The 14333-nt window shown below is 48.7% G+C and overlaps 1 protein-coding gene across 1 annotated transcript in view; it reads right to left on the bottom strand.

Annotated features, from left to right (window-relative positions):
- The window catches only part of PLXNA2 (plexin A2), a gene marked incomplete in the record, with an annotated part of 325301 nt that overhangs the window by 41955 nt on the left and 269013 nt on the right, over positions 1 to 14333 (bottom strand). Inside the window, 3 exon segments of the mRNA XM_034770557.1 lie at positions 1903 to 2142; positions 9261 to 9354; positions 12298 to 12465. Coding sequence (XP_034626448.1) covers positions 1903 to 2142; positions 9261 to 9354; positions 12298 to 12465 — 502 coding nt within the window.

The raw sequence follows: 14333 nt of genomic DNA on the forward strand, positions 1-14333 counted from the left end.
GGCCATTACTCATCTGGCCTTTATCCTCAGTCATAGCTTGCATGTGCTTTGAAAGGAAAGCCTGGGTGTCATCCCTTTTCAATTTCCACTGGCTTCTCTCTCCAGTTGGCAGAACATTTCTATATCATTTACACCCTAGGTCCCAATAATGGAGGGTGGAGAAGACAGGCTGAAAGGGGTATTACTGTGTCTAAGGATTTGTCTACACTAGAACCTTCCCCGCAGCAGCACTTTGAAGTGTGAGTGTGGTCGTGCACAAGTACTGGGAGAGCACTCTTCCAGCACTCCTGGTAATCCACCTCCACAAGGGGATTAGCTCCCAGCGCTCAGAGCCTGCCTATACTAGCGCTTTAAAGCACTCACACTTGCTGCGCTCAGGGGGGTGATTTTTCACACCCTTGAGCCAGCAAGTTAGAGCGCTATAAAATGTAAGTGTAGACAAGCCCCAAGGCTATGTCTACACTGCACAACTTACAACGGTGCGGCTGTGCTGCTGCAGCTGCGCCGTTGTAAGGTGTGCTGTGTGGCTGCTCTTTATTGCTGGGTGAGAGCTCTCCTGACAACAAAATTAAAACCACCTCCAACGAGGGGCGGTAGCTTCATCGCCGGGAGCGTGGCTCCTGCTAACACCGGCGCTTTTCGTCGTTAACACGTTTGTCGTTCAGGGGTGTGTTTTTTCACATCCCTGCGCAACAAAAGTTTTAGTAACGAAAGTGCCAGTGTAGACATAGCCTAAGCTTGTTGTACTGAGGTGTCTCAGGCCCGGTGTGTACCTTCAATTGACACAATTATGTCAGATAGAGATGTGACTTTTTTTTTTCAAACCAATAAAAGCTATAATGTAGACACCGTTATACCTGTGTAAGATGGTACGGCTAATTTTCTTTGCTAAACCAGAATAAGCTATACAGATATAACCACTTATATACTGGTATAATGGTGTCCACACTTTTTGGAAGGGTTTTTGCGCGTCACTTTATGCTGGCACAGTTAAAGCAACAAAACTTTTAAATGTAGACAAGGCCTCAGATTTGTGAGGGCCTCAAGCTAATAAAACTTTACTTGGTACAGTAGGGGCATGATTTTTTACAACACTACTAGTCTGGAAAAAGCCCCAGTGAAAACACAGTTATACCAGCAAAAAAGTACTTTTGCCCATATAGCTTATTTCATAAGCTATACCTGCAAAAGCACTCCTGCGTCTACATTAGGAGGGTGTGCCAATAACTATACCACAAACCTTTTTCTAGTGTAGACAAGGCCTAAGAATGTGGGCAACTGAATTACCCAGAGAAAGTTCCCCTGGGCTCGGGGATTTTCCCCACACTGTATAAGGTAAGGAGTTTTTACCTCCTCTTCCTTCTTCACTTAGGTCATAAACTAATGGCACCAAACTCAATCAAGAAATACTTGATGTTGCTACAATATCTTTCAAACCAAGATGCTTATGCAGCACCATATAAATACTGCCACATCTGGAGCGTGCTGCACAACAGGGAAAAGGAGGGAAAGTTTGCTCTACAACACTAGAGCAAACCCCTGCTCACACAAAAAGCCCTGCACGGGTCTTTAAAATTCATGCAGAGCTGGCAGTTTTTAAGGTCTCATCTGAAAGACCCTCAGAGTAAAGTGCATATACCTACTTGGGAAGGGTGAAGGGCTGAGTCAACCTGTGACATCAGGGATCCTGTGTATTTCAAACCTTCCCCTCTCATCACGGAGTTTGCCAGCTGACCAGCAACTCTGTAACAAGGTCTTGATCCACAGCCCTGCTCCTGGGGCTTAGACTTCACTCTTTCCCATGCCATTCGTTTCCCATTCCAGCGTATGCAGCTTTCTGAACTAAAGAGAGAGCAACTGGACTGTGCAAACTACTGGAACTAACATCTCCGGCATTCGTACCTTGAGGATGATGGGCGATCCCGGCTTCTGATCCAAAACCCCAGTAGGGCTCAGAAGCTCAAATGTTGGGTTTGGGTAGTAAATAAACTTAGTGTCATTATAGATCAGCAGGGATTGCACGTTGTTAAAGACAAAGCCAAATTCGTCCGGTCGCTCGACAGCATCCAAGCCAGGTCGGTACTCAGGAGTGAGGGGTGGAGCTAAGCAAGTCAGGGTAGTTGTGTTCACAATCTTACAGACCTGGACAGGAAAGGGAAACAAGAGAGGAAGATTAACACTTTGAATGAGAAATCTCTTTTACTGTCTGATCTTTGCCCAGACATACCACCCAGTGGCAAATTAACTGACTTCTATGCAGTTACACTCATTTATGCTTTGTCTACTGTATGGTTGCTAATTGTCTTTTAAAACCCTTACACCAGAGCTGAATTTGGCCCTTTCAGACTGGAAGATACCTAAGACTCCAAATCTATCCCAGATGAAACAGGCCATTGTCATCAGACTTGTTTACTGGCCTCTATCTGAAATAGCTGCAGTCCTATTCCTAGTGGGACAGGTGCCCACAGCATAAAAGTTACCATTACAGTTGCTGGCCTCAGCACAGGGTACAGGAGGTGAATTTTCTTCTCAGTTTAGAGCAGGTCTTTCCAGGGCAGGTCAGAGACATGGGGTTAGAGGGACAGCATATGGGAAACTGAGAAGGGTCCAGAGGGGTATCACACAGGAAGGACCATAGTTCTACTAACCCACTGGCAATAATGTGAAAGTGTTACCAAAGTTAATCAGTGCAACTCACACACGTACACACACAGAGAGTTGCAAGATGTTAATAAAACCTCTTGCAGGCACTCTCTTTTGTGCTGATCTGAGCCTGGCTGCAGTCATTGCTTTTAAAAGCATGGCACTCAGTAGCTGTGAAAGGGGTTTCAGCTGCATTTGTTTATCTTATGTCTCTCCCTCTGCAACTTGGCGAGTAGGAAAGAGGAGAGCAGAAAAGAATTTGCCTTTATGCTGAGCCTGTGAACAGCAGGTATCTTTTTAAACTTTACAATGCAATGAGTTAGGGACTGAGGACCAAATTCAGAGGAGCCTACACTAGTATGAGTGAGTGTGAGTGGGTGTTACTGACATCTCGTGGGTGGGTGAAAGTGAAGGGCTGTAGCAGGAAAAACAGACAATAAGAGGCAAAAGTGGTGCTTATGGAAGTCAAATCATGTCTCTCTCTCTCCCTCACGCACACAGGTTGACATAATACAGTCAAGGGGATGTCAGCATTTTCTGAAGGAAACCTTATTTGAAATATTTGCCTATAAAAGTTACCCTTAATGGCTGCAAGCCGGCCAGGAGATTTTGGGAGGAGCAAGTTGAGAGATAGTCTGCATCCCTAGCACCTGAGGCTGTCATGTTATTTGTCCTCACATTCTACTGAGCCTGGCCAGTACTTGAAGAGGACAGGAATGCCCAAAGGCTGTAACCAGTTATGTGGGTTCTACAGAATTTTGCAGTCTTCCTTCCAAATCAGTACTGAATTACCAGCACAGCACTAGGGAGGGTTACAGGAGTAATACAAAAAACAGAGTTCTAATCTCTCCTGGTTTCTAATGGCACTAAGTTACAGGGACCCTTGTATGCTAGCTAAATTCTGCCTTGGCTAATTGCATTCTGCCTCTCTAAATTCCCTCTGCAGATTCTGATGGATTGGTATTTAGCCAGAATCATTTGCTTAAGCTTGAATCATTAAAGTCTCGTTTTTGGGAGAGTTTGTGTGTCCTCTAAACCAGCACAAGGGCACAAGAGTGGAGCTGGAGATAGAGCTTCAAACTGAAAATGGCTTAAGCAACTAAAGAATCACAAACCAGATTGCTAAGTACTTTTTTTCTCTTCTGCTGCTCTGTATTTGCCCAACACGCCTTTGAACTGGACCCATAATTAATGTCTGGTCTTGGCTACACATTTGTGATCAGAGACAATCTTTTAATACCAAAGGGACAGAAGAATAATCAACTGATACTGAAGGATTCTAGGTAAAATGAAGGTCAACTCCTGCTGGGCTGAGGATACCCATTGCTCCCCCTTTCCGTATGGGGAAGAGTTTGTTTGGAGGCAGAGCATAGCTTTCTTTGCTAATTTATTTAGAAACCAGGCCCTATAAAGCTTCAGGGGATGTTTAATTTGGCCTCCCTCCACAAACAGAAGATTTAATTCCACTCAGATTTGTGTATTTAGAATTATCTTTGTAATAATAATAATAATAATAATAAAAAAAAGCAGAGCTCAGACTTGAGCACGGGGGAAAGGGAAAAGGCATGACTGCTGAGTAAGTAACCCTTCCCAGGATAGCACTCAACAAGTTCAGTTTTTTTGCAACATGGAAAGAGTATTCTCAGGTTCAACTGGTGATGAATGTTAAAGTGAGCATACATCCCATTACAGCGTGCATGGCAGGGCTGGCTCCAGCTATTCTGCTGCCCAGCAAAAAAAAAAAAAAAAAGCCGCGATCGGCAGCGGCACTTCAGCGGCAGCTCCTTCGCTCCTAGAGGGAGTGAGGGACCTGCCGCCCCCGAATTGCCGCAGGTGCCGCCCCTCTCCCTTGGCCGCCCCAAGCACCTGCTTGTTAAGCTGGTGCCTGGAGCCGGCCCTGGTGCATGGACACTACTTAGACACCGGCAAACCGAGGTTTGCTTCAGCTCGGCTTCCTTGAGTGGAAAGAGCTAAATTAATATTAAGTGTTATTTCTGCAGCATCAGGAAGGACAGAGCACTGGACTGTCTTAAGAGATCTAGATTCAGTCCCCAGCTCTGCCGCAGACCCCCTGTGTGTCCTTGAGAGATTCACCTCATGTACGCTGTGCCTCGGCTCTCCATCTGTAAAATGGGGAGGATACTTCCTCACCTCACAGGGATCTTGAGATTTAGGTGCAAGTTTGGGGATGTACAGTTTCTTTTAAAGGTTCTCGCGGATTGAGAGCCACTGCTCTACTGCTTAGTCTTGTACCAATTCCACTAACCCCACTTCTATCCTTTGAGCAGAGAGCCATTTCCTCCCCAACATGGTGGAATTCAAAAGACTCCTGAACCATTCACAGAACACCTCAGCAAGCTGGGCCTGTTCTCTTCCCTACATTCGATATTCCTTCCACTCTCCCCACAAAATCTGAAACACCTCCCTTCTTAAAATCAGTCGGGTACGTCTATACTTATCTTCGGGTCTGGCGGTAAGCAATCGATCTTCTGGGATTGATTTATCATGTCTTGTCTAGACGCGATAAATCGATCCCAGAAGTGCTCGCCGTCGACGCTGGTACTCCTGCTCCGCGAGAGGAGTACGCGTAGGGTTACCATACGTCCAGATTTTCCCGGACATGTCCGGCTTTTTGGGCTCCAAATCCCCGTCCGGGGGGAAATCCCAAAAAGCCGGACATGTCCGGGAAAATCGGGACATGTGGGCCGGCGGTGCTGGGCCGGGGCCGGACCGGCAGTGCCGAGCCGGGGGCCAGGCCGGCGGTGCCGAGCCGCGGGGGTGCCGGGCCGGGGGTGCCGAGCCGGGGGTGCCGGGCCGGGCCGGCGGTGCCGAGCCAGGGGCCGGGCACCGGCAGTGCTGGGCAGGCCGGGAGTGCTCGGCCGGGGGTGCCGAGCCGGGGGCTGGGGGTTGGGCCGGCGGTGCTGAGCCGGGGGCCGGGCCGGCGGTGCCGAGCCGAGGGCCGGGCCGGGGACTGGCAGTGCTGGGTGGGCCGCGGGTGCTCGGCCGGGGGCCAGGCCCTGGGCCAGCACCCCAGGGCCCGACCCGACCCAGGCTGGAGACGCCGGGGGGGCCAGCCTGGGCCGCGCCTCCTCCCCCCACTTCCCCCTTACCTGCTTCAGGCTTCCCGCGAATCAAATGTTCGCGGGAAGCAAGGGAGGGGGGGGGGATGGGGGGCGGGGACTTTGGGGAAGGGGTGGAGTTGGGGCAGGGGGCATGGGCGGGGCGGGGCCGGGGCCCCGTGGAGTGTCCTCCTTTTGGACACTGAAAATATGGTAACCCTAAGTACGCGGAGTCGACGGGGGAGCCTGCCTGCCGCGTCTGGACCGGCAGTAAGTTTGAACTAAGGTACTTGGACTTCAGCTACGTTATTAACGTAGCTGAAGTTGCGTATCTTAGTTCGTAGTGGGGGGTTAGTGTGGACCAGGCTGACCCGGGAGCGTTTCTGTGCTGAGCAGATCTAAAAAGTCATTTTGCTTCAGAGTGAAAGCAAAACTGTTCCCATGCAGAATGGCTCTTGAAAGTCACTAAATAAGAATAATAAACGGGATGTTTACAGCATTGTGGGCGCCTCGTTCAAGCTCATAAAACATCCAAATGCACAACAGCTCAAACAGATAGAACAGGACAAGATGAATGATAACCGTTATTAGATAACGTCCAGTCGCTGTGTTTGGTGTCATGGCAGCACAAAGGCTGTTACCAGACATTATTTGGACAACATTTCTAGCTGCCAAAAAATGCAGAAATGTTTTGTTCAACCCGAAACAAAATATTTTCAACTTTTTCAGTTCTGCCAGAGAAGTAGAAAAACAGGTATTTGCAAGTGTGACAGCCTGGGACTACTCCTTTGCCGAAGCAAAGTAAGGGTTCAATCTGTGCTTCCCCTTGCCAGTTCTTAGGGACGAAAGCGCCGCTCAATTTGCTCTCAGGGAGGTCAAGAGAGGATAAAGGGCATCAGCAGCCCAGCCAGATACCAACCTGCGTCCGAATGCAGTAGGCTGAAGGGTGGAGGTTTTACCGGTTTTTAAGGCAAAAGAAGGGCATGAAAGGGTCTAGCTAAACAGCAGCACTGCGCACTTGGCACCCGTGCAGTGGCCTGGGTATGCTGCCAGCCGTTCTGCTGAGTGCGCCTGGGGAGAATGCAATTTACACAGTCTGGGCCCAAAGAAAAAAAAAGATTACAGTTCTATTTATTCACTTTTTAAACTTTCCATGGTGGTTTATGACGTGTGGGACAAATGGTTTACATAAGGGGCTCAGTTAGAGCTAACTAGGAGAGAGGCATCAAAATAAGGCTGAGGAAACACACACAGCCCCATGCACACAAGTCCCTAAAGAGCCACAGTCCAGCTCACGCAAGGGGTACCTTACTTTCTGCACACCAGCTCCCTTCCGCATGTGAGCATCTGGGGCTTTGCAGGCACAGGGGCCACATGTGCATTTCTGTGTCCTGCTGCAAAACTGGGATCAATGTAGCCACTAAAAGCAAGTGCTGTTAGAGACACCTACTGCAGTGGTCTGAACACCCCATTACCAGCAAGCCTGGCTGTTCTTGAACAATTGGTTGGTGTGACCTGCATGGTGCAGCTCCCTGCCTTCCTTTGTCCCCAGCAGTCTTTTCCCCTTGAACCATCCCATGTGACTGGAATGCAAATCTTTCATTTCATACGGTGGAAGGCATCTTAGCAGGGAAGCAGCCTCTCAACTTATCTCGTGACTTGATCATTGCAGCAAAAGGGAAAAAGCAGCTTGAAAGCTTTTTGTTCAGTGGCGGATTCCCTCTCCCCCCCCCCCCCCCCCCCCCCCCCCCGGCTCCCTTGTGTGCTTGCTGGGCCCAGAGCTGCTATGATAGGAGCTGTATTTATGGCGCGACCGATACAGAGGGACTACTAAAAAAAACCAAACAAACCCCAAGCTGGCAATTTCTCATTGCAAATCTAGCTGTGGGCCTGCACAAAAGGAGCAAGGCAAACTGAGCCTCTGCAGAGCAGCTGGGAATTAATATCTGTTCTGTCTCCCCGCTGAAACATGCCTGCAGAGATGAGTCTTGATGAGCCCCCATGGCTGCTGCCTGCTGGGAGGAAGAAGGGCTCTCAGGCTGGTGTACGGGGCTCCTGAGAGCATGGAAAAACCGAGGGCGATTTCCAAAAGAAAATGAATTTGCAAGGCCCAGGGGAGGAATTAGACATTGATCTTGAGGAGATGGACCAGATGACCTAATAGGGCTCTTCCATGTCTAGCTTCTGAGACTTCCTGGCAGTTCTGTGCTGGCCCAGGGCAGCCCCTGTACCATACAGCCACCCCTGGGTCACTGCAGAAGTCATTGCCCATTGTCTGTGTGTCAAACTCACTCTGTATACTCAGCGCCCTCCCCTGCTGTTGGTTTTTGTGCCTCTCGGATGATATATAGCTGGGCCTCACAATGACACAAGCGCCATGTGTTTCAACGATCCCCGACTCCCTGCTGCTTCCCATCACTATGGGCCTCCACGGCTTGAAATACTAACTCTTCCTCAGCAATCTCACCAACAATGCCCATTTGGAGCCGGTCCACCTTGCTCCTCAGAGGGCCACTCAGTAGCACGGGCTGAAGGCACCAACTGCAGAACTCCCAGGCCCATTGATGACCTAGGGAGTAAGCAGTCAGGTGCAAAAAAATCCAAGCCAGGCCATGAAAGACAGGTTCCTCTCTTCAGGAGCTGCTGCCTAGGGGCCATGAGGGTCTACGCTGCGGGTGTGGCTGTGGCAGCAAGCCAGATTTGCATGCATTCAGCCAGCCTGCTTGCCAGATGGGGAACTCCACTAAAGGGTTAAGTCAGTGCTAGCACCTGGGGTCCCCAGCTGGTAAACACAACAAACACTAGAGGGTAAAGTTGACCTGAGCACAGGCGCCCTCCCCTAATGACAAACGAAAAGCTATATCAATTAATAACCTGTCCTGACCACTCTCTTTATTATAGCGGCACTGGGACAAAGCCTCCATCAGCACTTACGCTTTACAATTCACTATCTCAGGCATTTCTACCTTCCCTGTGCAAATGAGTTCATCGCTCAGATGCCCCAGTACACAGTATCTCAATCTCCGATCACAGCTCCTTTTAGAAATCCAGTTAAACAAAACAAGCAAACAATTCAGCTGGGACAGTTATAAATGGCAGATGCTTGAAAACACCTAAGAGGCCTTTCTGAGTTTGAGGTGCTTATATTTAATTAGAAAATTAGATCTGACGAGCGTTAACCAATACGATTCTTCCTGCTACCCAGCATTTATATAGTGCTGCCAACGTACATGGCGTTTCTCAAAAACGGAGGATGGATTGGATTGACTGTGGGTGGTTCTGAAAAGAATTCACAAAAAGCTATATAAAGATGTAAGATGCACATACATTCCAGGTGCTTCCAAATGGGATGCAACAGCTGTGCCACTGAATGTATCAGACCAGAAAACACATGGACGGCTGAGCAGGCTGGACTGGTCGAGGCAGAATGCACCTGCGCTGTTGCCCAAGCTACTAACATCACATTGGTTTCAACAGTTACTAAGAGGTAAAGGTGGGGCTACTTATCTCAAGAGGGCTAAAGGGGAAGCCAACTGCACTTTGATGACATCTACTTACATTGACAGACTCCTTGCCATTGTACTTCACACGGATCCTTGGCTCCTGAATCACATCCAGGTTGGACCCCGTGACTGTCAGAGGCGTGTGTCCGCTATAGAGAAGCATGAACACCAGATTAATGAGGTTTGGCGGGGAGAGCGGCAGCAGCGGATAGTGACTGTGCTCCAACAACACAGAGGCTTGTTGATCTCAGAAAGGTGTTTTCTGTGGACTCTACAGGAACTAGGTGACACAGGGGATTAATACACTATCGCTCTGTCTCTGGGGAGGGATGTCTCTCAAGTTAATTGGATTTTCTGGTCTTGACTGTCCCCCAGTGGAGAGTCACCTCCTACATAACACTTCAAGGCTCGGCACAAACAAAAGCAGCAGGATGAAAAAATAAACAATTGGGACCAAATAAATAAAGTCGGTAGATTAGTCACAGTGTTTAACGATTTATACAGTGAGCCTTCTAAGTAACAGGGTGCTGCACGATGAATGGCATGGGCTATGAAGGGATTGTTATTTCTCCCACTTCCAGATCACAGCCATCTCTGGGGTTGGGCACAGCACAGACACCACACACCACATGTAGCAGAGGCTTGGCAGGACAGGGATGACAAATAACCTGTATGGTTAGCCACATGGGAATGTAGGGAAGCAGAATGTCATGAGCCAGGTTAGAATATGGCCATGATTCTGGTGCTAATACCTCCAAACTTTTGCAAAAAGCACCATGGGATCTTTTACTCTTTGGTTTTCCTTCTGCTTTATTTGCTTGAGAGCACCTCCAGTAGCCCAGCACCCCCACCTTTCTAAAGGAAATACCAGCTATGTCTCTTTTAGCATCTCTACCAGTGATTCAAATGAGCCTGCAAAAGCCCTCTCACGCAAGACACCAACTCACCCTTGATTTCAGGCTGCAGGGAGGACATCACTTTTAACCCGCCTTGGTCTTTTTCCACAGGAGACACTTATTTCTCCCACTGGCCATTTTTTTTTTAAAATAACTGAATGTGAAATTAATGGCCCTGTTTCATCCCTTGTGCAGATTAATGGCGTTACACCGGGGATGAATTTGGCCTAGCTTTTTAACACTCCACACGTCAGAGTGACGCTGCAGCACCTGCCATCCTGTCCCTAGCAGTGAATCTTGGATAAAACAGAGCATTTTGATTAGCATCAGCTTTTTTTTTTGTTTGGTTGCTGCTGTTTTTTGTTTCATTCCAGACTCTCCAGAGCTACAAGACGGAGACTTTAATGAGCAATTGTGCACTTTGTCAGCAGATGGGAGTGATCTTGGGGCTTTATTTGCTCTCCCAGAATCTCTGCACAGATTGAGACTGTTGTGATTGCCTTGGTAATTACAATTGGTTTAATAACTCTGGACCTGATTTTCCATCTCAGGAAATGTGGATGTTGTAGATGTTTGGCAAGGACTGATTCAGGACTCTGCATGGGAGACATTGTATTCCAAATAGGCTCTCTTTTGTCCTTACCTGGTATATCCTGAGAGAGGAGACTGAAGGCATGTCTACACTGCAGTGTAAGGCCATGGTTCAAACTCAGGCTTATGCCTAATCCCCCTTCCATTTATACACACATCGCGCTAACCCAGGGATCGGACCCTGGGTCCCAAGAGGATGGAGGGTCTGAGCCTGAGTCAAGCTGGGACCCAGGGTTCAAGCCTGTTGCTTTGCAGTGTACATGCAGTCCCACTGGACTCATGCTGTGGGAGTCCACCAAAAATAACTCTCAGTCCCTTGGGCTGACTTTCTTTGTCCTCTGGACAGTCAAGTTTGGAGGACAGTCGAGTTTTCCTGCACTGAGCCACAAACAAAGGGCTAGAGCATCCACATTCTGGGAGGGCGCGAGGAAGTCTGGATATGGGTGGTTGGACTCAGGCCTGCATAATGCAGTTGTAGATGTTGGTGCCCCAGGTTTGGACCCAGGGTTCAACAATTCCTAACCTGGGGTTACAAATGAGTGTAGACGCTCAAGCCCTAGGTTAATTTGAGTACTACTAACACTGGACTTACAATGAAGTGTAGACATACCCGAGGTGTTTTTAAAAGGGTTTTCTGAGCCTCTGCAGCCACCGTACAAGGATGCAGCTTCTAGCCCTCACCCTGAAGCTGAGCATCTCTAAAACCCAGTGACTTTCAAGAGAGGGGAGGGTGCTTAGCTCCTTGCAGGATCAAGCCCTAAATAGCAATGTCTTCAATACTGACACAGGTGAAATAAGCCCTGGGTCACCTGACTCCAGCTGGCTGTTGACAAAGGCAGCCAAACAAGCGAAGAGAATTCAAAAAGTATTCTCCCCGGGGGGATAGGTTCTAGGACTCTGAGCCCTGAACCATGTTTTCTAGTAGGTGAGGGACCAGGAAGGAGCATAATAATTTTTCAAGTTAGTGTGGATCCCATGGCATGAGAGTTTCCAGTATGATTCCTAACAGGGATGGAGGGCAAAGCAGGTCACATAAAGGATAAAACAATGCTGCTGCCTAAAATGCAATCAGAGCGGGTTTGCAAAAGATAAGGTTCCTCCCCTTTATATGTTGTTTTTTTTTTGCTGTACATGAGCACATCTGAATTCAGGTAAGCACTAGAGATGGATCCCAACCAGAACACTGGATTGCAGCTTGCGCAGAGTATGGGGTAAATTTGGCTTGGGGATCTTCTCCATGTTTGCAAACTTATCCAAACAGCCGATGTCTGCAGGAATAGGCTGGCAACTGCAGGGGGGCGGGGTAGTCCTTCTCTACACTTCCTGCTTCCAGGTGAACCAGGACCCTGGTAGGAAAGGCCTCCTGCATGGTATTTCAACATTGCCTGCCTCTGGGTGGAATATGGGGAAGAGGGAATGAAAAATAATGGAATATCTTAAAAAACACTCCCCTTTGAGTCCAGGGTGAAGGCCTAGACCAGTTCCCATAGAATCCAACCAGCTTGCACATCTCTAGTTCTGTTATATCTGGTGAGTTAGCTTCTGTGCCATGCACTCGCTCCCACTGGGGAAGGAGATGTGAAGAAGCTGTGAGACTCTTGTTACCTGGCTATGCTCCACTCAGGTTCGATGCGCTGCACTCTGGGGTCATCAATGTATTCAAATTCCAGAGTGCTCTCTAACTGCGCCCGGTCCACACTGACAGAGACATGGATGGGGCCCAAGCCATGTGCTGACGGAGCAGAGACACACACAATCTCATTCATGGACCTCCTGTGAAAAAGAAACCAGAGAGCCGTTAGCCAGAGAGTATCCGTGCTCCAGGAATGGGAACCCTCTTACGTTTCCATAGTGCCGCTCCTCCAAGGGAAGGTTCCACATCCACTGCAATCACGACTCCTACCACAAATGCAGCCGTTTCTGGGGTGGGATGTGGCAGCTGTTAATAGCCCAATAGCAATGCTGCCCACCAGTTTAGGACAGGAAGTGAATAATGTGCTTTCCAAGTGGGGAGGCAGGTGCTCCGGACACTGAGAATTCATTATCACCACAGAGGAGCAATGAAGGCTCCATGCAAGTGGAGACCCCTCCTGCCTATCCAAAGAGAAAGACAGACTCCCTGAAATTACTCTTTGTGCCAAGTGGCAGCCTCCCACATCCCTCTGTGAACCTGCTGCCTTCTGCTGGGCATGTGAAAGCAGATGGCTGTTTTCCAAGTGAGATTTGTATGCTTATTCAAAAGCCAAATCCTTCCCCCCTGCCCCATGGCACACATGGACCTTGAAAAGCAGCCAGTCTCAACCTGAGAAGGGCCGGGCAGAACTAGAACAATATCATTACTCTCTTTGCAGCTTTGTTTTCCTGTCTCCCATGTGGAATTGGGAATGAACCTCAGGACTTGATGCCTGGTGGTTGGACAGACCAGACCATCTGCTTCTCTAAGAGCCCCAAAGAACTGCTACGTGGGCTGCTTAGCAACATGCTTAAACAACAGAAAGGGATTAGTTCGTGGTGAGAGTAGGGGAATGAGAGTCAGAACACCTTGAGTTCGTCTCTCAACTCTGCTACTGATTCACTCTGTGACTTTGGGCAAGTCACTTACCATCTCTGTGTCTCAATTCGTTCATTTCTGAGACAGGTCTAATAACACTTGTGTAGTTTAAGAGGCTAGGTCTACACTAAGGGAGGGGGTCGATTTAAGATACGCAAATTGAGCTACGCGAATAGCATAGCTGAATTCGGCGTATCCTATTCGACTTACCCCGCTGTGAGGACGGCGGCAAATCGACCGCCGCGGCTTCCCCGTCGATGACACTGACTCCTCCTGAAGAGGTGGGAGTACGCGGATTGATTTATCCGTCTAGATGAGACGCGATAAATCGATTTCTGAGAGATCGATTTCTACCCGCTGATCTGGGCGGGTAGTGTAGACTAGCCCTAAGTGTATAGTGATGTTAGTGTTGGCATGAAAGATGCCAGACTGACAGCCCTGGAGATCGAATCCTGTATTTATCCACAGATGGCATTGATAGTGGTAGGACAAATTTGTGTCTCATCTCTGACCTGGAGAGAGGAGAGGACAAGGCAGGCTCTATGGCCCATTTAGTCCTGGGCCTGACTGCTGGGAATAGCAACAAGGGGAAGGAGACACTTAGTGCCAATCACAACAGAGCTACTTGAAAAAAAGACTTTAAATCATTTGGATTAAATTTGGTTTGGAACCTTGTCTCCCACTGTCTCTTCCATCTTCCTTTTAACCCTTTCCTCCCATCTCCTCACTCTTCCAACTTGATCTATTTTAACAGAGAATACATTCTTCACTGTGTGTGGGGGGAGGGTGGAGGGGGGGGAAATGACTTGCAGGGCCTGTGTGGGGAGTGGTGGGCAAGAGCAATAATTCTTTGCCAACCGTCGTTGCGACAACTTGATTCCGTGAAAAGGAGCCCTCTTTTCATTCCTTTCCTCCACTCATCTCACACATTCTGGGAATGGCACCCCAGATAGTCACACAGCCAGCATTGTTCAGAAAGCGCTCACTGCTCTTTCAGCTGCCTTTTATCTCCCACATCCCCTCATCCCAGTGGCCTTGCATTGGTGCAGACGCTCTAGTGTGCCGGAGATCAGAATTCACAGAGCCCTGC

The sequence above is a fragment of the Trachemys scripta genome, chromosome 4, assembly GCF_013100865.1.
Source record: "Trachemys scripta elegans isolate TJP31775 chromosome 4, CAS_Tse_1.0, whole genome shotgun sequence".
Lineage (NCBI taxonomy): Eukaryota > Metazoa > Chordata > Testudines > Emydidae > Trachemys > Trachemys scripta.